Source organism: Myotis yumanensis, unplaced genomic scaffold, assembly GCF_028538775.1.
Source record: "Myotis yumanensis isolate MYYU_CA2020_CCGP unplaced genomic scaffold, mMyoYum1.0.hap1 SCAF_3, whole genome shotgun sequence".
NCBI classification, from domain to species: Eukaryota; Metazoa; Chordata; class Mammalia; order Chiroptera; family Vespertilionidae; genus Myotis; species Myotis yumanensis.
Genome location: NW_027223754.1, coordinates 58,019,292 through 58,042,493, shown reverse-complemented (window position 1 = coordinate 58,042,493; position 23,202 = coordinate 58,019,292). Strand labels below are relative to the sequence as shown.

The 23,202-nt window shown below is 38.6% G+C and overlaps 1 protein-coding gene across 14 annotated transcripts in view; it reads left to right on the top strand.

Moving 5' to 3' along the window:
• Positions 1–23,202, top strand: part of SCEL (sciellin) — a 123,796-nt gene that overhangs the window by 25,312 nt on the left and 75,282 nt on the right. For 11 of the 14 annotated variants that reach the window (XM_070408906.1, XM_070408904.1, XM_070408903.1 and 8 more), the window contains exons 5-9: positions 1,385–1,453; positions 6,540–6,608; positions 7,191–7,229; positions 8,508–8,588; positions 12,581–12,646. In XM_070408906.1, the coding sequence (XP_070265007.1) occupies positions 1,385–1,453; positions 6,540–6,608; positions 7,191–7,229; positions 8,508–8,588; positions 12,581–12,646 (324 nt within the window). The remainder of the gene's footprint in view (positions 1–1,384; positions 1,454–6,539; positions 6,609–7,190; positions 7,230–8,507; positions 8,589–12,580; positions 12,647–23,202) is intronic. The other 3 variants (XM_070408898.1, XM_070408893.1, XM_070408899.1) reach the window with 3 other exon arrangements.

Sequence of the window (23,202 nt, the reverse complement as noted above, 5' to 3'; positions counted from 1 at the left end):
GCCCTGCAGCACCTACTTGCATTCAAGCATTGCATGCAATGAGGAGCCATACCATGGTTTGACTCTGAATTTCAAAAAACTTGGGGAATTGTGTGAGGCATTTTCCTTTACTTCATCCTTGCCTTAACTGACACTATTCTCTCTGCTCTGTTTCAGTGTGTTCACATTTATGTACCCTCCAAGGTCCTGCTCAAACTTCACCCCACCCATAAAGCCTTCTCTGATTCCTACCTCTGCAAATAAGCTTTCTCAGCTTGGAACTTCCTTGTACTTTACCTGAGCCTCCTTTACAACACTGACCACTTTCTACCTGTGAGTGTAGGAAGATATCTAATTTGTTCCTCTAGCTCTGCATGTGTCGGGTCCACAGTTGTTTCTTAATTTCCTCATCAGCACTGTGCATTGTATACTGTGTGCCTCCAAATATTTGCTTAATAAAAATATACAGCATCAAGTTAAAAATTAAATCTTAAATATACTGTTTCAGCACTTTTTACCAATTTAATACCTTTGATCTGGCAGCTTCAAAGGATGCTTTGATATGCAAATACAGTAAATCATGGCATAATTCCCCAATGAGCTTGCTTTCCCTGTCCCACAGGGTTATGCAAGACATTAAAAAGGCTTTATATTTTTTGCTGATTGATCATTCTGATCAAGATATTTCCATGATTAATGATCATAATTCATGCTATTGAGACTTCTATCCTCTCTTCCCTTATTTCCTTGTCTTCTTCCCTCTTCCTTTCTTTTGTTTGTCTTTCTCAACTCCCTGTCTGTTGTTTCTCCTTTCCCTGCTTCTCCCTATCTCTCGCCTCCTCTCCTTCCAACATCCATCTGTTCGCTCTTCTCTCACTTACTTTTTTTTCATTTCTTTCCAATTTTTTTCTGTTTCTCTTTTCCTTCTTTCCTCTCTTCCCTTTCTTCTGCCAATGTGTTCTCATCTTTCAACCCTGTCCACGGTGCTGAACTTTAAATAAATAAATTTGTAACAGGCCCTTTGGGCTGCCTTATGTTCTGGAAAAACTCTGCAAACAAAATATAGCTGATTGTAGTAGACTAGCTTCCTGTTATGTAAAAATCAACAACATTGACAAGGGTACATATTAACCATTTTGCCTGTTGTGTTGTTTCCTCAATATTACATTCTAGTTAGAAATAAGTGGACTTAGAGAAGAATTCCTTTATTAGCAAGAGTTTTGGGTTTTCCATAATTTATTTTTCCACGTAAAAATATTTGGAATATTTGGATACTTCAGGTCTATCTTTTCTTGATAACATATATCATCTCCTACTGAATAGGCCAATATTTTACCAAATGCATGATAGGTTTTATAAACTATTTTTTGATCATTTATTTGATTTTTCTTTATCTTTGCTGTAGGAAAATAAATGAGATAAATGAGCTAAAAGCCACAATTAGCCGGTACAGATCTGATGACAGTTTGGACAGGTAAGGCATTTTGAACTGTGTAAGCAAATGCATGCCACATATAAAATCCCATTTCCTATAAAGCATGGCGTATTTAAATGTTTACCAAGGCAAACTTTGAACCATGATATTTTATATGCAGGCACAGAAGGGCAATAAGAATTGAATTTTCTTCTTCAAAACTCAAAATCTGGACTCAACAACACTATTTTCCTAAAATCCTGCTAATAGTAAATTGATAGAAAAAAATTGAAGAAACTGGTTTGAGTATAGGTAGGGTATAGGCATTGTGTGGAATCCGTTCAATTTAAAATGAATATAGTTATTTTTTTGTGAATATGAGTTGTCATTTCTTATTCCAGTTTTTGGTCTTTCCATCCCAATGGTGGAGAAACAATAGTTTCTATATCACTAGTTTATGGAGAGAGTGCAAATTTTAATAACATGATAGTTTTGATCCACTATAGGATAAAGACATTAGCTCTTTACTTTAGAAAGGGAAATGATTCTTTCAGCCCTGGCGTCACCATATGACTTATAGAATGAGTACATTATTGTGCCTGTTGTTAGGAAAAGGCTCATCTCCAAAGTGAAAGTTCAGAAATGTATACTCAGGTTGAAGTGTAAATTCTACAAAGCACGTTTAAATTTTATGTTTGGTAGAGATGCATAGTAAGCAAACGTAAAAAGCATAGTTAACATCTTTAATTGGAGTCTAGACACAATGGACACCTGCAGCCATTGATAATTGAGGTCACTCCCTGTAGCTAAAGATGTGCTATTATTGTAGACAAAAATGCTGTCTGCTGCATTTAAAGCAGATGTGCTGAAACTTATCGTATCGCATTTGTTCGACATTCAGGCTATGCCAGTGTTAATTGACATAGCAAATGTATATATTTTACTCACAGGTTTTCAAAGTCAGTTACCTAAAGGAGGACTGTCAGCACTGGTATCTCTAACGAGCTGACTCCTCTCTTGTAATTAACAGCCTTAACAAAGATGAGTTTGTAGAAGTATATATGCTAGATCTCATCTCTACAGCACTGAGTGGAGACAGGAGTCAAAATGCCTCTGTCCATTCACCCTGGCCTTGCTGGTGTCGTATTGCATTGTTAAATTAGAAAAAAAAATGCTATTTCTAGGAATGAATTTGAAAGTAGATAATAATGCCTCAAGAAAGGTAACTATGCAGGAGACCTAAGCCTTTGTAGGCTCTGTGTCTGAAAATTTATCAGGCCAGTCAGTATAGAGCTGGAAGCATTAGCCAGACCAGACTAGACCACACAGGCAAACTAGCTAAGCCACCGTCAGCTCAGCTGCATGTTAGAATTACTGAAAGAGCTTTTAACTGTCACCATTAACTTGTTTCCATCACCTCTCATCCCAAAATTTCAGATTTAATTAGTCTGAAATGGGACCCAGGCATTTTTTTTAAGTTTTTAAAGTGATTCTAATGTGCAGCCAAAATTCAGAACCACCAAGATAGTCCCAAACCTTAATCTTATACATAAAATATGAAGCCAGAGATCAGCTACTTTATTTATGCAGAACTTTAGTAGCATGTTTGGGAGAAATATCCTGGTCAACCCGTTTCCCAGGCAGTCATGTCTCCCAACAGTAATCTATATCTCTCAGAGTGTGGAAATAAATGCATGGGGGAGGACACAGGGGTCAGTATAGAAAGCCAAGTGCTGTTAGAAGGAGTTTTGTCCCATAATGTAGGCCACTCCTAATGCAGGATATGGAATAATTTTAGTGGGAAGATGATAAAATATATATGGTGTATGAGTATATGTGCATTTCAATAAAAATGAATTTAGTTTCAATGAAATGATAAAAGTACTGAGTTTACATTTGAAAACTTCCCTTTAAAAATATACATATTTAGTTTAAAAATAAAAGATAGTATAAAGAAACATAAGTAAATAATGGTGTATGTTATATGACACAAAACCTGACAGTGGTTTAATGATAAAGTTGGAAAAATCTAGATTAGGGCGACCTCTAGTGTTTTATTGTGGAAATTACTCCCCAAGTAATATTGTTAATAACATTGGGTATTTTCTATCTCCAATATCGATTCCTATTAAATAACCTATTTCATATCACAAGTTTGCAAAAACGTAATTTCCCAGAGAAGCACAAAGTAATCTCTTTAATTAATAAGACATTGGCATATACTATATTGGAATGGTGGTTTAGAGTTCTCCCCATGATTATTCATAGACTGGAAGAGATAGTGGAGGTGAAGAAGAATAACTGAAGGGAGATATGAGTTTTGGAACAATCCACAACAGAATCAGATGTGTGATGACCTGGGGCCCTACTGGACAGAGTTTGGAGATAGACTACTTCCTGGTTGTGTGGCCAAGAGAATGTCACTCACCATCCCTGAGATTCCATTTCTTCATCTATAAAATGAAAATAATCACACCTATATTATAGGGATGTTCTGAAGAGTAAAGGAAAATGTATAAAATGAGCAGTAAAGAGTAATAGATAGCCATTTGTATTATTACATGCTGTATTGCCTTCTTAGACTTACACTGTAGAATTTTTATTAAATTCATTTAATGTCAGAACTCACCTTTACTTACCTCAAGAACGTTTGGTATTGAGGTTCTGTTTGCTTTAGACAAGTGGTTCTCAACCTTTTTAATGCTGTGACCCTTTAATACAGTTCCTCATGTTGTGGTGACCCCCAACCATAAAATTATTTTCGTTGCTACTTCATAACTGTAATTTTGCTACAGTTATGAATCGTAATGTAAATATCTGATATGCAGGATGTATTTTCATTGTTACAAATTGAACACAATTAAAGCATAGTGATTAATCACAAAACAATATGTAATTATATATGTGTTTTCTGATGGTCTTAGGCGACCGCTGTGAAAGGGTCGTTTGACCCCCAAAGAGGTCGCGACCCACAGGTTGAGAACCGCTGCTTTAGACTGATTGTTGCTTTCAGTGTTCCACAGTAGCAATTTCCCAAGATGATTTTTACTTTATTTGAAGATCTCATAAGCAGCTATAAAGTCTGAGTAGAATTTCCAAGGGGCATTTAGGATTATCTGACATCTTACATATGGTATTCACAGTGGTTTACTGCAGTCCTTTACATAGAAACATCTTGGAGGCTCAGTAGCAGTTAGTGCAGGGGACATATTCATAGTCTTTGCCTGATGGTCCCCTTAGTTAGGAGATTTTTATAATGGACTCGAGGATTCTGTATAAGCTAATGGTTGTATTGTGAACAGTCTATTGAGAATATGGAGCTCTGGAGGATTCCAACCTTCCTTCCCTTTTACATTTAAGAGTTATCAATTTGTGACATCCTATAAAATAAAAGCCTAATATGCTAAGTGTATAGTTGTCTGGTCGTTTGGTTGTCCATTCAACCAATCAAAGTGTAATATGCTAATTATATGCTAAGGCCACTCAACTGCTCACTATGACGTGCACTGACCACCAGGGGGCAGATGCTCTGACTAGTAGATTAGCTTGCTGCTGGGCTCTGGCTGAGACGAGTTGGACCCACCCTGGAGATCTCCCGCGGTCCCTCCCTGGCTGGCCAAACTCCTATGTCCCTCCCCAGCCTCAATCGTGCACCAGTGGGGTCCCTTGGCCTGGCCTGCACCCTCTTGCAATCCAGGACCCCTCGGGGGATGTCAGAGAGCTGGTTTCAGCCTGATCCCGCAGGCTAGACAGAGGGACCCCACTGGTGCATGAATTCATGCACCAGGCCTCTAGTTATTTACCATAAACAGAAACTGTGTTTGGGGCTGACTCATAAAATTTTAATGTATTTACCCAATATTTTAGTTATACATGTCAAAATGACATCTAGGAGTTTAAATTATTTTAAATGAATGACAATTGAGTCATATAAATTTTTTTAAGAGTGAGGCATTGTGTCCATCTTCCCAGAAATGGTTTATATATAGCCCTGTATTAAAATTGTTGGTAAAAGTGAAAGTTTAGAGACAGTCATAGTAGACCCATAGTGTGGGATCAGTAGAAGAGTCTTGCTGGCCTTCTGTTTTCCTGAGCCTAATTTTGTTCTATCCTAGTTTTGTGCAAGTCTGCAGAATGTTCCAGAAGATAGCCCATATCTCAGGAAGAGCCTGGTGTGAGGGAAGGAAGGGATGAAACAGGGCTACAATCATGAGATCCCACCATGGGCATGGAGATCCAGGGTTTCTAATTTGTCTTTTTTGACCCAAGGGACAGACAAACACACCCTATCTAGACCCATCCTCCTTGAGGAGAGCTGAGAGTAGAGGGGTTAAACCCTCTGATGGCCAGTAGGCCCTATTAATGAAAAGTCAAAGTAAATTAATTCACCAGGGTAATGTAACTCTTTAATAAGTTCCTTCTCTCGCCCCCAAATCTCTGTGGTTTAGCACAATATATTACTGCTTGCTCTCATCAGAGTCCAATGTGATTGGCTGGAAGAATAGGGGACTTGCCCATGAAGTGACTCAGGGACCCATGTTGTTTCCATGATTTAATGCTGCCACCTTCAATCCATGGGCACCAAAGCCATAATGGAAGGAGAATAAGGAACATAGGTATCATGCAAGAGGTTTTAGGATATGTCTGGAAGTGGCAAACACGATTTTTGCCTCCATTCTTCAGTCCAGAACTCAATCACTTGGTCCCAACTTAATGAAGACTGAGAAATGTCTTCCTGTGTGCTCAGAGGAAAATAAAATGAGTTTGTCTGTGCCACAAAACATTTAAAAATACTTGTCTTCCTTTGATGTACTTTACCAACATAGAAAGTACTGTCATTGTCTATGTGTATTATTAAACAATAATGAATATAAAATAGTTAATGAGTTAAATGCTCAATGATTCAGCAAGGCTAATTGAAAAGCATGAACTTTAAAAATTCCAAACTTTATCAAAATTGCCTCATAAATAGATTTTTGCCACAAGTAGCTTCTTAATTGTAAAAATTTTCTAAATGTAACACCTGAAAAACATTTCTTTTTACTAGAGAAAGGTTATGTCATGAGTTATTCTAGCATAAAAAAAGTCTAAAAGGAGTTTAATAATGTAATGTTCATCCAATCTTTTGTCTTGTGTCTTCATAAAGGATCTCAGACAGACATGATGCTGCTAAAACATATAAGGCCAAAACCTTGGATAACCAACTAACCAATAGGTACCAGTATCTACTAATTTTGGGAAAGACTCAAGTTCAATATATTCTAAGCATGACTTATTTACTTACAATTCTTCAACCCTACTTAATATCTTTCTGTAAATTCTTATCCTCTATGTTTGGTTTTTTTTTTATCACAAAAAGTCTGGAGTAAAAACCTTTATTCCTGCTCATGGTTAGAGAAATGTAAAATCTTGTTTCCCGACTTAAAGTTCAAGAGAGGTCATTGCTTCAGGGCATCATTCTTACCACATTTATGCTTCTGTTTAAATGATCCTGATGGAAAGATTAGGAAATACATGCAAATGTCAATTTTTAAATTCTTATTGCTAAACAAAATTACTAAAAAAATACTTTTCTGAAAGAAAAAAATTTCCTTTGCAATCTAGTACAAGATAGTAAAAGATTATAAAATCACATTACCAAATTTACTCAAATTCTGATGCTTTCCTTTTCTTTCTCTCAGATGATCTCTAACCCTTAACAATCATAATTTAAAATTCATGGACAATGTCAAACAGATGCAAGCATGTATTAATTCTTCGTTGCTGCTCAAACTTTTGCCTTTTTTTTCCTTACTAGAAATATGTCCGCATTTAGATCACCAGAAGCAACAAAAATGTATGTAATTTTCTAATTGAAGTTACATTTTCAGAATAAAGTGCACTTCTTTATATGTGTTTAAAAAACAACAACAAAAATACAGGATATACTGCCATCAGGCCAAAGTTTAATTGTAATATAATTGCTTAGGCAGAGGAAAACTGTAGAAATACTGAAATGGTCTGCAAAGCTTCAAATATTTACTATGTGGACTTTAACAGAAAAGGTTTGCTGAGCTCTGCTCTTAACCAAACACCAAAGCTTAACTATTTTTTCTTTTCTTTTCTTTTTTAAATCTAGATTTTTTTTTTTTGTTTTGTCCCCACAGAACCATTTTATTTTTTCTTACTCCCATGCAATTAAATCATTCTTTCCCTACATTCAAGTGCCTCTCCAAACACCCATCATATCTACAACTCAACTGAGTCATGCAATCATGGGTTTGTTAACAATCTATTCAGATGAAATATATTTTCCCTGAATGTACTATTGGTAGTTGTAAATCACTCAAACTAGGTAGATTTAAAAAAATTTTTCTTTAATCCTCACCTGAGGATATATTCATGGATTTTAGAGAGAGGAAGAGAGAGAGGAAGAAAGAGAGAGAGAGAGAGAGAGAGAGAGAGAGAGAGAGAGAGAGATGTGAGAGAGAAACATCAGTTGCCTCCTTTGGGTATTGAACCTGCAACCCAGGTATATGCCACAACCTTTTGGTGTACAGCATGATGCTCCAGCCAACTGAGCTACCTGACCAGGGCCAAACGAGATAGATTTTTGAAAACTTGATTAGTTTTAAAATTTGTATTTACACATAAAGTAATTTTCACATTGGACTGAACCTTTCAGTTGAAATAGGCCAGGGTCACTTCCATTGTTTTGAGGGTCTGTGAATACTAACTAGAGATTAAAAATTAATGCAAAAAACATTGCAGTATAATTTTTAGTCACAATATAATTATAAGATTAAAACATATATACATAAAATGCATATATACTATATACTAGTATATCCATAGCACACCCAAATTGACTGGTCTGGACACACAGTTAATGTCATGTAATGAATGATTTTCTCATTCAGTTCCCTTGGTTTTAGTTACTAAGATGAGAACCTGTCAATTTATAAAATAGATAAACTGAAGAAGAACTTTTTATTTTTGTTCCTCCGCCTTCAAGTTAAACATTTTGTGGTGGATGGAGAGTGGGTGGGAGTATGAGTAGGTTATAAGACCTTTAACGGTGGGATAGAATGAAAAAGTTTCAGGAATGTGAATATTTGTTCTTGTGATTCAACAGGCGACCTGGAGGTTTTGTCAGTCTGAATACCACCAGCACCCTCCCTTCCACCTCTGCTACAACCCCTGTAAAGAAAAAGAGGTACGGTGAGCTCCTTGTGTCAGCCTTTTGCTGATATTCTCTCAAGGATTCTTCTTTAATAATTACCAAACCGAATCACCTACCAAGGCTCCAGGCAGCATTCAGAAGTTGCTCTGCTCTTCCTCCTCGCCCCCCTCCCCTTCCCAGGGATCCCATGCCTGGTGAATTCTATTGTCCCACAAACTTCAGTCCACCCCCCACCTCCCCCAATCTCCTTTTCAAACCTGCGATCTTTTCTCCAGTTCCCTTAGGGCCTTGAATATCTAGGTGTTGTTTTTGACAATAGAGCTCAGATATTCAGGTAACACAGTTTAATAAAATCCTATACAGGGAATATCTTACCCTGAAATAATGACCGGTGTGGCCATAGGTGGCCATGCTCTTGAGACCAGCTTGCTTGGCAGTGCCTCCTCTGTAAAAGTCTTTCTTTTACTTTCTTTTCTCTCTTTTGGTTTTTGTTTTGCTTTGTTTTGTTTTAATTTTGTCCTCATGACATAGATCTCTACTTAAGGGTGTTTTGGAGAGGGCGGTGAAGGAAACAGACAGGGTGTTGAGAGGAAAAACAGATGTCTGATTGGTTGTTTCTTGCAGACCCTTCAGTGACCCTATACTGAAAAACTTCAATGTCCATGTGTGATACTAGAGCCTCCCCTGTGATTTTTTTATACCTTCAACTTGTTTTTGCAGCAGAATTTGTTTATTTATTTATTATAGTTGACATCCAATATTATATTAATTTTGGGTGTACAGTATAGTGTTTTGATATTTATGTACCTTACAAAGTGATCACCACAATAAGTCTAGTATCCACCTGGCACCTACATAGTTATTACAATATTGTTGACTATACTCCGTGTGCTATACTTTACAACCATGTGATTAGTTTTACAACTGGCAGTTTGAACTTCTGAATCTCCTTCACCTTTCACTCATACTCCCCACCCGCTTCCCACCTGACAACCATCACTTTGCACTCTGTATTTATGAGTTTGTTTTTGTGTTGTTTTGTTTGATCGTTTATTTTGCTTTTTAAAAGATTCCACACAGCCGAAACCGGTTTGGCTCAGTGGATAGAGCGTCGGCCTGCGGACTGCAAGGTCCCAGGTTCGATTCCGGTCAAGGGCATGTACTTGGGTTGCGGGCACATCCCGGGTGGGAGATGTGCAGGAGGCAGCTGATCCATGTTTCTCTCTCATCGATGTTTCTAACTATCTATCTCTATCCCTTCCTCTCTGTAAAAAATCAATAAAATATGTCTAAAAATAAAAAATAAAAAATAAAATAAAAGATTCCACACATAAGCGAAATCATATGGTACTTGTCTTTCTCTGCCTGACTTATCTCACTTAGCACAATACCCTTGGGTCTACCCATGTTGTTGCAAATGGAAAAATTTCATTCTTTTTATGGCTGAGTAATATTCCATTATACATATGTACATCTTTATTCATTCATCTACAATGGACAGCTAGCTTGCTTCCATATATTGGCTATTGCAAAGAATGGTGCAATGAATATAGGGGTGCATATATATTTTTGAACTAGTGTTTTCAACTTCTTCCTATAAGTACTCAGAGGTGGGTTTGGTGGGTCATATGATAGTAATATTTGTAATATTTTGAGGGATCTCCATATTGTTTTCAATGGTGGCTATACCGTTTTACACTTCCACCAACAGTGCATAAGGAAGCATCTTGGGAAGGGCCCTGGTGCAGGCAGAGGCCAACCACCATTTGTGTGGGTTTTGGGGCTGTTTGGTAGGAGCTTTAGTGCAAGCTGAGGACAGCTGTCACTTGTGTGGAGATTGAGGGTGTTTGGAAGAGACTGCGGGGTGAGCAGAGGCTGGCTGCTACTTGTGTAGAGGGTCTGACGCCTCGGGAAGAGGCTCTGGCTGGCCAGGGCCAGATCCCAGGGAATTATTAGAATTGGGAAATAGTGTTAGCCAGGTTACTGGAGAGTGCAGATTTTACACCCACCTGTGCGGGGACAGCTAGGTAGGAGGAGAGCTCAGCAAGGAAACAATGGAACCTGCCAACCCTTCTGTTCCTTGAGAGAGTTTAGAACAATCCTTGCCCTTGCCCTAAAGTTATTCGATTTAATTCTTCCTCTGTATGACCCAGGCAATTCTGAAACTGCTGCCTCTGTGCTAGAGCTTGGAGCTAGTGAGTTTGTGTGCATACCCTTTAAGGGCAGTATCTCAGTCTCCCACAGACCTTTTCCTCTCTCAGATATAGTCCTTGCCAGATGTTATGGGGACTTCGTTTCCCAGCACAGATGCACCTAGCTGAAAATCCTGGTGTGGAGCTCAGACTCATTGCTCCTTCAAAGCCGAGATATCCCTCTGGTTTATTAACTGTGGGTGTGCGACCTGCCAGGACCTTGTTTCTTCCCCTCTTACCTGTCTTGATGTGGCTTCTTCTTTATATCCTTCGTTACAGGATTCTGTTAGGTCAGTGGTTCTCAACCTTCCTAATGCTGTGACCCTTTAATACAGTTCCTCATGTTGTGGTGACCCCCAACCATAAAATTATTTTCGTTGCTACTTCATAACTGTAATTTTGCTACAGTTATGAATCGTAATGTAAATATCTGATATGCAGGATGTATTTTCATTGTTACAAATTGAACATAATTAAAGCATAGTGATTAATCACAAAAACAATATGTAATTATATATGTGTTTTCCGATGGTCTTAGGCGACCCTTGTGAAAGGGTCGTTCGACCCCCGAAGGGGTTGCAACCCACAGGTTGAGAACCGCTGTGTTAGGTAGTCTTCAGGTGGTTCTCAGTAAAGGTTGTTCTATAATTTAGTTGTAATTTTGATTTTGTTTGTGGGAGGAGGCGAACTCAGAGTTTACCCATTCTGCCACCCTGACTTGCCTCGTGCTTCAGGAATTTAAAGCCAACTTGCTGTCCTCCTACCCAAGCCCTCTCTGCCTTAGGTTCTGTCACTCTTCTCTGAACATCTTCATCTTTGGTTTATATCTTATCTTAGTCTTCTTGACAGAGCCCTTAGCTATCTCTACCAACTAAAATTATGCCCCAGTAATGGGAAAACATCTTTCTAATTGGATACATATGTATTTGTATATAAGCATATACAGGGCATCCCCAAAATGTATACATACTTTGAATAATTATAAAGACAGTATTTATTAAAATACATTTCATTTTCAAAATGTAATAGAATTTACAGACATTGTGTGTATACATTTTTGGGGGGATACTATATATATATATATATATATATATATATATAATTGAGGTTAGCATTGTTGTGGTGTTCATTTATGTTTTCAGCTTTCTTACTTGTCAGAATTTTCTATCACAGTTTTTTAAAGCCATGTTTTGAATAGAACACAACACTGAAATGCAGAAAATAGAAAATGAGGTATTTTTATGGACCAACTATTTAGATTTTTAAAATGTTATTATTTTTCAGATTTCCTTCAGCTCTCTTTTAAAAAATTTCCATATTGCTAGTGTTAAAAGACATGGGGAAGGAATTTACATAGGGAAGCAGATAGCCTTGTGTAGAGGATGGTTGGTTTCTTTGTTGTTGTTTTATTTTTTAAAATTGTTGACAGTATTAGAGATGTCCCCCATTTCCCCTCCCCCCTGTCTTGCCCCCCTTCACTGAGTCCCTGCCCCATCCCAGGCCTCCACTGCGGTAGTGTCTGTGCCATGGGCTGTGCATATGTGTATATATGCTCCTTGGTTAATCTCTCTCCCACCCCCACCTCCATTCCCCTTCCTCCCTCCTCACTGAGATCTAGGACAGTTACTTTCTACTGCATTTAAGAAATAGCCTTTATTTTATTTCTGTGGCCTTGTAGTAAAGTCATCTTGTTGCCTTTGTTTAGTCTAATTATTTTCAGCTTTTCCTGTAGAGATGTGTGTGTGGGGGGGGGGGGGCGGGGGGGGTTAGGGGGTAGGGGGAGAATCAGGCCTTTCAAGCACAGTGTTGATAACCGATGTCATTTCTTAACAGACAGTCCTGGTTTCCACCGCCCCCTCCAGGATATAATGCCTCTCCAAGCACAGGAGCAAGCAGAAGGTAAGGGAGAGGTGCCAAATGTAGTTGCTGTGTAACTTGATGGGAAAAGTGTTAGATATCAACAATGTATGATTGTGGATGTGGCAATTTTGTGAACTCTGAGTGCTGAACAACACAGTGCCCAGTGGAGTGCAGCCCTGGTAGGAAATCTGACAAACTGTTAGGAGTACGTAAGTAGCTGTATTAGTTTGCTAAGGGCTGCCGTAACAACGTACTATAAATGGGGTGGCTTAACAAAAATCTATTGTTTCATAGTTCTGGAGGATAGAAGCCCAAGGTCAAAGTGCCAGCAGGGTTGGTTCCTTCTAAGGGCCATGAGGGAGGATCTGTTCCATGCCCTTCCCTAGCTTCTGGTGGTTTCCTGACAACCTTTGCCATTCCCTAATTTGTATAACCATCATCCTGATCTCTGCTTCATTTTCACATGGTGTCCTCCCTGTGTGCCTGTTTGTTTCCAAATTTCCCTTCCTTATAAGGACACTAGTCATATCAGGTATGGGGCCCATTCTGCTCCAGGATGACCTAATCCTAACTTAACTAATTACATCTACCATGAGCCTGTTTCCCAATAAGGGCACTTTCTCAGGCACTGTGCGTTAGGGCTTCAACATACCTATTTAACTGGTAAGAGTGACAGAGGAGAGAACAGAATCAAGCATCAGGCACGGTTCCCACATGGGCTCCTGGTGCACAGCAGTTTCTAGGCCAGTGATGGCGAACCTTTTGAGTTCGGCGTGTCAGCATTTTGAAAAACCCTAACTTAACTCTGGTGCCGTGTCACATATAGAAATTTTTTGATATTTGCAACCATAGTAAAACAAAGACTTATATTTTTGATATTTATTTTATATGTTTAAATGCCATTTAACAAAGAAAAATCAACCAAAAAAATGATTTCGCATGTCACCTCTGACACGCATGTCATAGGTTCGCCATCACTGATCTAGTCTGTGGTAAGGCCAGTCAACTGCATGGGAGTATGTGTGGCAAGTTCTCTGCAAACTCTAAGTAATAGATGGGTGTTTTCTATTTTTATTTTTTTGTTTGTTGAGAGCAATAATTAAACTAAATTATAGACCATGTTGGGGACAGCTTGTTCTACCATTCCCAAACAGGAACGCCAGCAACAATTTAAATTAGTAAGTATTGAGTAAGTGATTACTGTGCACAGATATGGTTCTAGGATCTTGGGGTGTATCAGCGAACAAAACATGGAGTCTACATTCTGGCCTTCAGAGAAGCAGGCACAAGTGTGGATCACTCCTATGACCTATGCCATTACTAACACATGAAGAAAAACAGGTCTCCTATTTGGTTTTGCTTTAGGGTGTCCAAAATTGTTTTCATGTCTTCATCCCCTGGAATATCTTTACCAAGCATTTCTGTGTTTCAATGGGACTTATTTTCCCCATTCAACAATTAGAAAAGAGAGTTATTAAATGATGGGCTTGTTTAATATTGGATTGTTTTATTTCTCAAAATTTTCATCTGCTGTGCAGGCTTTTAATCTCTCTTTTATTTCCAAATAATAGAAATATTCGAAAAGAAGTGTCCTTTGTTGTAATTCAGGTTACATCTGTATGGACATAAACATTAGTCCATGAATAGACACAAAGAGCTCAAGGTGCTTTTCTCACACCTGTTGTTGCATCTCTCTGTATATATACATATGTGTGTGTATTCTATTATTTATATCTGTTATATTTATATATAACATTAGCGAACATGCTGAATAATCACAACTTGGAATTATATCCACCTTCTGTTAAAATGGTGGGTTTTTTTAAACCTACTCATTTGTAGGTGACTTCCAATTATATGAACTGTCAAGTATGGATTATATTTCTAGTTTAAAACCTTCTTTCCCCTCCAGCTGTGTTTAGATATTTCTCTATGAGTGATACTTGGCTACCTAAGTGGGAAAATTTTTAACCAGGAGTTTTAGTAGCTGCTATTACTTCCTGAGTATTATAAAATCCATCTAGTTTTGTCTTGATAGAGAATAACTGGCACTTAGAAATATATATTACTTATTTCCAAAATAACTTAGTACATTTATCTTCTATTTAGTATTCCAATATTAATGTAAATTATTATAATAATAAGCAACTGGTTATATAACTATGTAGAAATGTGGAAGGATTATTCATGAGTTAACATCTCATGTTCTCAGTGCCCATTGAGCTGTGGATCTATGCACAGAACTGACAGATCTTGGCTACGTGCCCTCACAGTGAATGCATTGCTGAATGTGATTTACATGGAAGATAAAGTGCTCCTATTTCTGATTCCTGGCTCAGATCCACGGCACCAGAACTAAGGAAAAGAGAAGATTATTGGACTAGGTTGATCAGTTTAGATATTCATTCCTTTTATAGAGCACAGATTATTAATATAATGGCTAAACTGAAAGACTTCTCTGTGAGGATCAGAGCTAATGCCATGCCAAGCTTTTGGGGGGGAAGAAGAGAGTAATAACAGCATAGCAATGCCTTTTATTTCTAAAGTGCTTTTCTTTGGAAAAGCTCAAAGTAAAGCTTCTGTTTCTCACCTTTAGTGCCAGGGCTGAGAAATAGCCTTTTTAGTGAAAGCTGAAAAATAGAAGCAATTATTAAATGATGAAAGAAAGCAAAAGCTTCAAAAAGAGACCTTGGTTCTCAGAAAAGCCCAAAGAAAATGAAAATAGGTCAAACACAGATTAAAAATGTGTTTTTTCTAAATTCTCTCCCAAGGATAAGTTTTTTTTAAAGCTGATTTTAAAGAGAGAGAGAAAGGGAGGGGAGAGAGAGAGAGAGAGAGAGAGAGATAGAGAGAGAGAGATAGAGAGAAGAGAGAGATAGAGAGAAGAGAGACGTTGCTTGGTTGCCTCCCATACATGCAATGAATGAGGATCAAAGCCACAACCTAGGTATGTGCCCTGACTGGGATTTGAACCTGAAACCTTTTGGTGTATGGGATGCTCCAACCAACTGAGCCACCTGGCCAGAGCAAAAATATGATTTTTAATAGTAGCTAATAGTTCAATGTTAACCTTATTTTCTTTCATCCTTCACTTATATACTGGTTTCCTTCCTTTTCTCTCCCCTCCCATCTTCTGCAAAGGAATTTTCCCTTAATACTGACACTCTCACTGTCTTTTCTGTTCTTCATTTTGTGAACTTTCATTTTTTTCCATCACATGATCTTTATCAGAGATTTCATTTCTTCCACAAGCCCCTGTCTGTGTAGCACATTTGAAAAAAGACCATCATACTCTGCAATCATTATAGGAATGAGTATTTGTACTGAACTTTTTGTGTTGTTGTTGTTGTTGTGTATCCTCAACCAATGATATATTTTTTTTCATTGATTCTTAGAGAGTGTGGAAGTGAGGGCGGGGGGAGAGAGAGAAAGAGAGAAACACCAAAGTGAGAGAGACACATGGGTTGGTTGCCTCCTGTACATGCTCACCATAGTAGGGGATGGAGCCTCCAACCCAAGTATGTGCCCTTGACCAGGGATGGAACCCTGAAGCCTTCTGTGCGCAGGCCAATGCTCTAACCACTGAGCAACTGGCCAGGGCACTGAACTTTTTAACCCTTGACCTTTCTGTGGCCTTTGAAACCATGGTCCACTCCATCCATCCTTTGTTCCTTTCTTGACTAATATAGTGTGGAACAATCAAATTTAGTTGTGTTTAGATTCAAAACTTCTGTTGGCATTGTGCTTGGATTAAAATCGATCACAGACATGATGTAAACTGCGCCTAAAAGGTCTCAAGCCTTTTTTTTTTATAAACAGAAGAAAATATAAGTAATAATTATATGTTTATCTATACCTATGACTATATAAGTATGTATTTATGTCTGATCTATTTTTACATCTACATCTATAACTATATGTAATTCTATATATTCAATTAATATAAGGCTGGTGAAGTCAACTAGAGCTTAAATGATAACATTTAATTTTCTAAAATAGCCATAAATTATAGCCAAAGAAAAAAGCAATTTCCTAAAATAAGTATCACTTTATGTATGATATACATTAGTTTTCCAATGAAAGGGTTAAGAGCTGTGTGATCAAATAAAATTCTGGAGATAAGAATTAAATATCTTTGAAAGCTTCTTGCCCCCTTTTTGATAAAACAAGATTAAAGAGATAAATTGTAATTCATGTTGGCGAAACATAGCATGTAAAGTTTGGAACTTAAATGAAACCTCTTTTAGCTGATTTCTAGGGTAGCTCCTCGGTCCTCAGGAGATAAATGTTCTCTGACCTCCTCTTCCTTCTCTTGCTGAGAAGGGAAACAATCAGCATAGTGTTTTGAATGACCAACCTATGTCAACACTATTATTTTCTCTGAAATCTTCTATCCAAGGCCATCAGAACCTGTAATATTTTTTTTTTCATTTTAATGAAGACTGAAACAAGATTTTAGCTGTTCTTCATTACATTCATCTGTCTCTCTTCCTACCTCTCTGATCAAACCCCTGCTTCACAGTTTTTCTCCCTTTTCCACGTTCAAATCCCTCTCATCTTAAAATAGTGTTACCTAAAATTGAATAGCCCAATCTTACAAAAAAAGGTAAAAACCCATAAAGTTCTCAGAATTGTTAATGATACTTTCCATCTCCATTTTCTGGTTCCTACCACGATTAGTTCATGGAAATATCTTTCCCAGTTCATTAGTGCTCGTGCTGATAAATTCTTTTTGACCTCTCAGTCCCTATGACTCCTTGACTTTTCAAAAGGCACCACTGGCCATTCCTGCCTTTATGAAGTCTCTCTCCTTGTTTTTTTTTTTTTTTTTTTTAGAAATATCCTCCTACACTCCCCCCCCCCCCCCCCCCCCCCGACACACACACTCTCTTGGGTTTTATTTCTCTAGCCATTCTTTGTCAGGCTCCTTTACTACCTCATCATACTCTGCCAAGCATCACATGTTGATGTTCCTGAAGGCTCAAAGTTGATCTTCTCTTCTGAGTCTGGCCCTGCCCTTCTATAGCATCTTCCATGCCCAGGGCTGTAATGGCCATTTGTTTGCTCTCAACTCCATCATTTATATCCATTTCATACCTATCTGAGTTACCTTGGGTGACCAACGGCCTACTCGACACCTTCACTTCAATATCTGAAAAGCACTGCAAACTCAACATGTTCAGAATGAAATTCACAATTCTCCACACCAACCTGGCTCTCTATGTCAGCCAGGCAATGCCACTGAAAATTTGAAGTTATTTTTTACACCCTTCCATTCTTAACCCCCAGTATTCAATCCACCAGCAAGTCCTGTCATTTGACTTCTGAATGCCTCTTGAATCTATATACCTCTTCCCATTTCTAGCATCACGTCCCTCCTGGACCACAACTGTAGCTACCTAAGTGTTTTCCCTTCTTCACACTGATACACACTTCCCTAATCACTTCTCTACACAGTTGCCAGAGTGATATTTATTTTTTAAAAATTGGAACATAATCACGCTCCTAAATAAAAATTGTGACCTTTTATCATTCTTAGAATAAAGATACCAATCCTTAGCATTGACTGCCAGCTCAGACTCTCATAACTCCCCTGTGCTCTCTGTTCCAACCTTCCATAGACCCTTCACGCATAAGGTTTCCTCTGCCTGGAATGCAAGAGGGGCAGCTGAGCTCTGGTGGCCATGTTTTAATCTGATCCCAAAATGTCACTTCGGACTTATCTCTGTTGTGTTCTCTCTGCTCTGCACTAACGCAGGCATAGGTGATAGCAGCTTCTTTTCCTTGCTTTGTCCAAATACCACTTGCATAAGATTTTAATAAGGATGTGGGATTGTGGGAGTGGTAGTAATGCATTGTAGAAGCCCAGGCCAAACTATGTAAAATGTTACATTACAAATCCCTATTTGTAAGTTCTTTGGCCACCCCTGCTATTGGTCCTTTCTCATTGGCTGACATTTCTCTGTAGGCATGACCCTGTTGCTAGTCTGCTCAGCAGCCCCTCACTTCTTCTTTCTTCCATCTCTCTTCTCCTCATTTTCCTCCTCTTCTCTTCTTCTCCCTCCCCCTCGCCTAATTCCTACAAATTACTTATGCCAGGTATTTTAGGTCTCTGTATGCTGTGCCAGGCTATCTTTACAGAATCTTATCCTCATAACTAAACATAATCTTATACTCACTCTTTGGGAGGCACTCTATGCTGCCTTTAAAAGTAAAATTATTTTTGATGTCACAATAATATAAACACCCAGTCACATACATTTAAAACGTCAAAACTGTCATTGACCTCTCTATCTCCCTTACTACCTTTATTCAGTCATTGTAGTTCCAGGGATGTGCTGATAAAGGAAAAAGATGTCACCACCTGGGGGCAGTAGCACACTATAGGCTTCATTCTGATGGTGTTTTGACAGGTTGTCATGGGGAGGAAGTGACTGACAGCATGAGATTTGGAGGGGAGGGGGGGTCTGTCAGAGATGAGGCTTACATGTCTAGGTGACCCCACTCAGCAGCATAGTGGGAGCTCCAAAGGGTAAGAACAGCTTGGGGTCTTTTATAACTCCAAAATTTGGATAATACATGGTTGCACAAGTAGCCATAACACAGGATCAACTGTGGGATCATAAGAAAAACATCACCATTTTCTGGGAACTCTGATATGGTAAGGAGAACTTCTAACAAGGGATTCAGGAAAAGGTCCTGAAAGAAGTGGGGGTGAGGGGAGGCAGGAGAGAAATTACACAATGCCAGGCTTTCAATCCCAGAGTGATTTGAAGGATAGTGATGTCACCAGTCAGTGTAGGAAGAGATAGGAGCATAATGAGAAGCACACAGTTGGTCTTATGAAGCTGCATGTGCATTGAGTTTAGCAGGTAGAGCCTGGGATACTGGAAGGATATATTTGTGGAGGTAATTTCCAAGCAGTGAGAAATGGGAGAGATGCTCACACAAGAGATTGGCCAGAGATTTGATTTGAGAATGAGCTCCCAATTTTAAATATGGTATCTTCAGAGTGAAGTTACCTATGGATAAAATATTAAACGGGAAAAGAATGAAAGTTGAACATTGATGTGTGTCTAGACATGGGGTGGTAGAGGAGGAACTGGAAAACGAGACCTTAACTAGGGCAAGTACGTGGCAAAGGTGCAGTGCAATGAGAGGCAGCCAAAACGAGCCCAGTCTGCACATTTTTACTTCCTCCACACGGCTTTCTCAGTCCAAGGGGTGGTCTTGGTAACCTGAACTCAGAAAGCTTATGGTGTGCAATCTTCACTTGGCAATTCATTGTGGATGACCTTTAAACATTACTTACTTTTGTGGTATACTCATTGACTAGATAGCATCATCTTATAATCCTTTGAATCATCAATAAATTTATCTATAGTAATTTGTTGATAAGTACATAGTGATTAATTACTTTTAATATTTCTTAGTATATATAAGATAAGGAATTTCCCTCAACCCATTATCATATTTGTCTCTGTGTAGTTAGGCTTGATTCTGTGTGCTTAAGTTATGATGACTGTTTAAACATAGCTCTCACCCTGGTCTGTTTGGCTCCATGGTTAGAGTGTCAGCCTGTGGACCAAAGGGTCATGGGCTTGATTCCTGGTCAAGGGCATGTACCTCGGTTGCAGGTTCGATCCCACTCTGTCAGGAAGGGAGTGGGAGGCAACCAATCAATGTGTATCTCTCACATCAATGTTTTTCTCTCTCTCTCTCTCTCTCTCTCTCTCTCTCGCTCTCTCTCTCTCTCCTCCCCTGCTCCTCCCTACCTTCCCACTCTGTCTAAAAATCAATGGAAAAAATATCCTCAGGTGAGGATTAAAAAGGATAATAATAAAATAAACATAGCTCTCTTGTTCTCTCTATCCCACTGTGTGCCTGTCTCTCTTTCTTCCCCCAAACACTTATTGAGCTTTGACTGTGTGCTAAGAAAGACCTTTGCTAGAATTCAGGAATGCAGAGGTGTTTAAACCCAGTCCCTATTTCAAGAAATTCAAAGTCCATCGGGGAGTCAGTTTGAGCCAGGAGTGCTAAACATGAAGCCTGTCCCCACCTGAGTGGCTCCATGTGCTTTGTCTAAGCACAAAGGCTGAGACAGCCACAGAATATGTGGCAGCATGGGGAGGGAGGCAATGGGGGGTGTATTTGAGGTGCAGTAGGGTCCAAAGAGGAGATGACGGAGGTAAACCTTAAAGATGGATAAGAGTAAGCCAGATGCAGAGGTGAGGAGAGGACAGAGCTATTCCAAGCAGCAAGGAGAGGAGCGAAGATTCTAATGTCAGAATGCATGCTGTGTATGTATGTGTATACGTGCATGCATGTGTCTATTTGTGTGTGCAGAGCTATGGGATTTCTATCCAGGACGCCTTCTCTGCATTCATCCTTTATCAGTTGTATTTAGCAGTAGCAGGAAATCCAGTAATTTCAAATATGATGTCATGCGGAACAATGTTATTTAGTATAAGAAATTATGGAGACATACTCATTTATAATTTGTAATAAGGTCCGGTACCTTTTCAGAATATCATTTCTGTTTTAAGAGTTAATGTTTTGCTGTTATGTAATTTCAGCTCTGACTATGTGCTAGAGATTGTGAAATATATATAAAAGAAAGCACAAATATAATCATTATGCAAAATTATTAGAAGGTCAGAGTCAGTGAGAGTTTTTCCTTTCCCACTTCTTTCATTTGAAGATTTATTAAAAGGCCAGACACCAAAACTGTTAGTCACTAAACATTAGTATATGTCTTAACGCTCAAGTTCTTAAACCTTTTCTCACCTTCGAGTCCTTCAGGAGTGATAACATTTGCCAGGCTTTTTCCAATAGAGTAGATAGTAGGTACCATTCATGAGAAATGCTTACTTGCCTCACAATGAAATATGGAAACAAGATTTCTGGAAAGTTGATGTTGAAGTTGCTTCTGATTTTAGAACCTACCTTTCAATATTAGTATCCTGTTCATAGCAAATTCAATGCTTCTGACTACGCACTTAGGTGACTTAGAGACTCAGTGGTTAAATGCCACATGAAGCTCTTGGAAGTTAAATTAAGGTAGTTGCTTACCAGGCAGCATGAATGTTTATGATTGTTACCCAATGTTTAATGATTCAGAATTAACAGCCCTAACCAGTTTGGCTCAGTGGATAGAGCGTTGGCCTGAGGACTGAAGGGTCCCAGGTTCGATTCCAGTCAAGGGCATGTACCTTGGTTGCAAGCACATCCCCAGTAGGGGGTGTGCAGGAGGCAGCTGATCGATGTTTCTCTCTCATCGGTATTTCTAACTCTCTATCCCTCTCCCTTCCTCTCTATAAAAACTAAATAAAATATATATTTTTTTAAAAAGAATTAACAAAAAAGCCATCACCACCAGTAACAACAAAACAACAATGTGTTGTTGTTTTTTCTGAAATCATTTTCAAAGACAGAGAAAAAATACGTAATATCCTCATGGAGAAACACCTAGGAAAATGACCATACAGTTAAATGTTTGCTTGCTATGTTCTTTCATAATTTTTCATCCATATTTGTTTCAACCTCTTTTCCTTCAGTGGTTTTCACTTTCTGTTAGCTGATTGGTAGATTTTGAAAAAAGAAAATCCTGATTGAGAAGTGTGTTGCCATGGCAACCTTGCACTACAGTTATATATTTTTTTTGTCTGTTACTATAAATGGTAAGATGTAACCTATCTAATTATGCTGCAATGTTTTTAACTCTTTGGGTACCAACCCTCTACAAAGTTTGCTATCATGCTAAATAGAAAATATATTTTAGTTTTATCTCAACAAAAAATGTTTCTATTAACTAGAATCTGCTTTGTAAAAATTAAGATTCTAATGCATTCAGTAAAATGTCTAAATGCAGTGATTTTTAAAACCTTATTTGAATGCCTAAAATGCCCAATCAAAACATTAAAAAAAAAACTTTATCCTGAGTTAAGGGGTATTATTGTTAAAAGTGTTGTTCAAATAAAATGAGGAGGAAGTAGACTCACAATGTGGAAATGAAGGTCTGAATCTAGCAATCAGCTGCTTTTTCAATAACTCTGCCTACCCATAGTTATGTAATGGTGTGACTTCACATAGACGGTTTCTGACCTCCTGACACTAGTTTTAATGAACTCATACATTCAAACAGCAACAAACAGAAAACATCCCTGTTTCCCCTCAACCCAGATTCCCACTGTCCCTCCCTCCCATAGAGCCCGGGCCGTCTCCACCTTCACAGGGGAGCCCCTTGAAGTCTGACAGAGGAGGGAGCCTTCAGGATCAGAAGCAGGGGCAAAGGAGAAGCTGTGAGAATCAGGGTTCCTTGGGGCAAGCTCTCTGCCCAAAACATCACCCTCCAAACTACCACTCCCTCTGCCCCAGCCATAAAAACCAAACTCTTTCATTAAAAAGAATTATTTCATCATTTAATATTGCCTAAAGGTTATCAGCTATAGATTATAACTCTCACCTCAGTTACTAGCATGAACATCTGACGGGCTAAAGGGCTGTCTATGGTCATTCAAATCTTAGTGTCAATAACATAAATCAGGGGTTTTTCCTGCTGAAACTGGGCAAAACTGGAGCACACTGAGGGAATG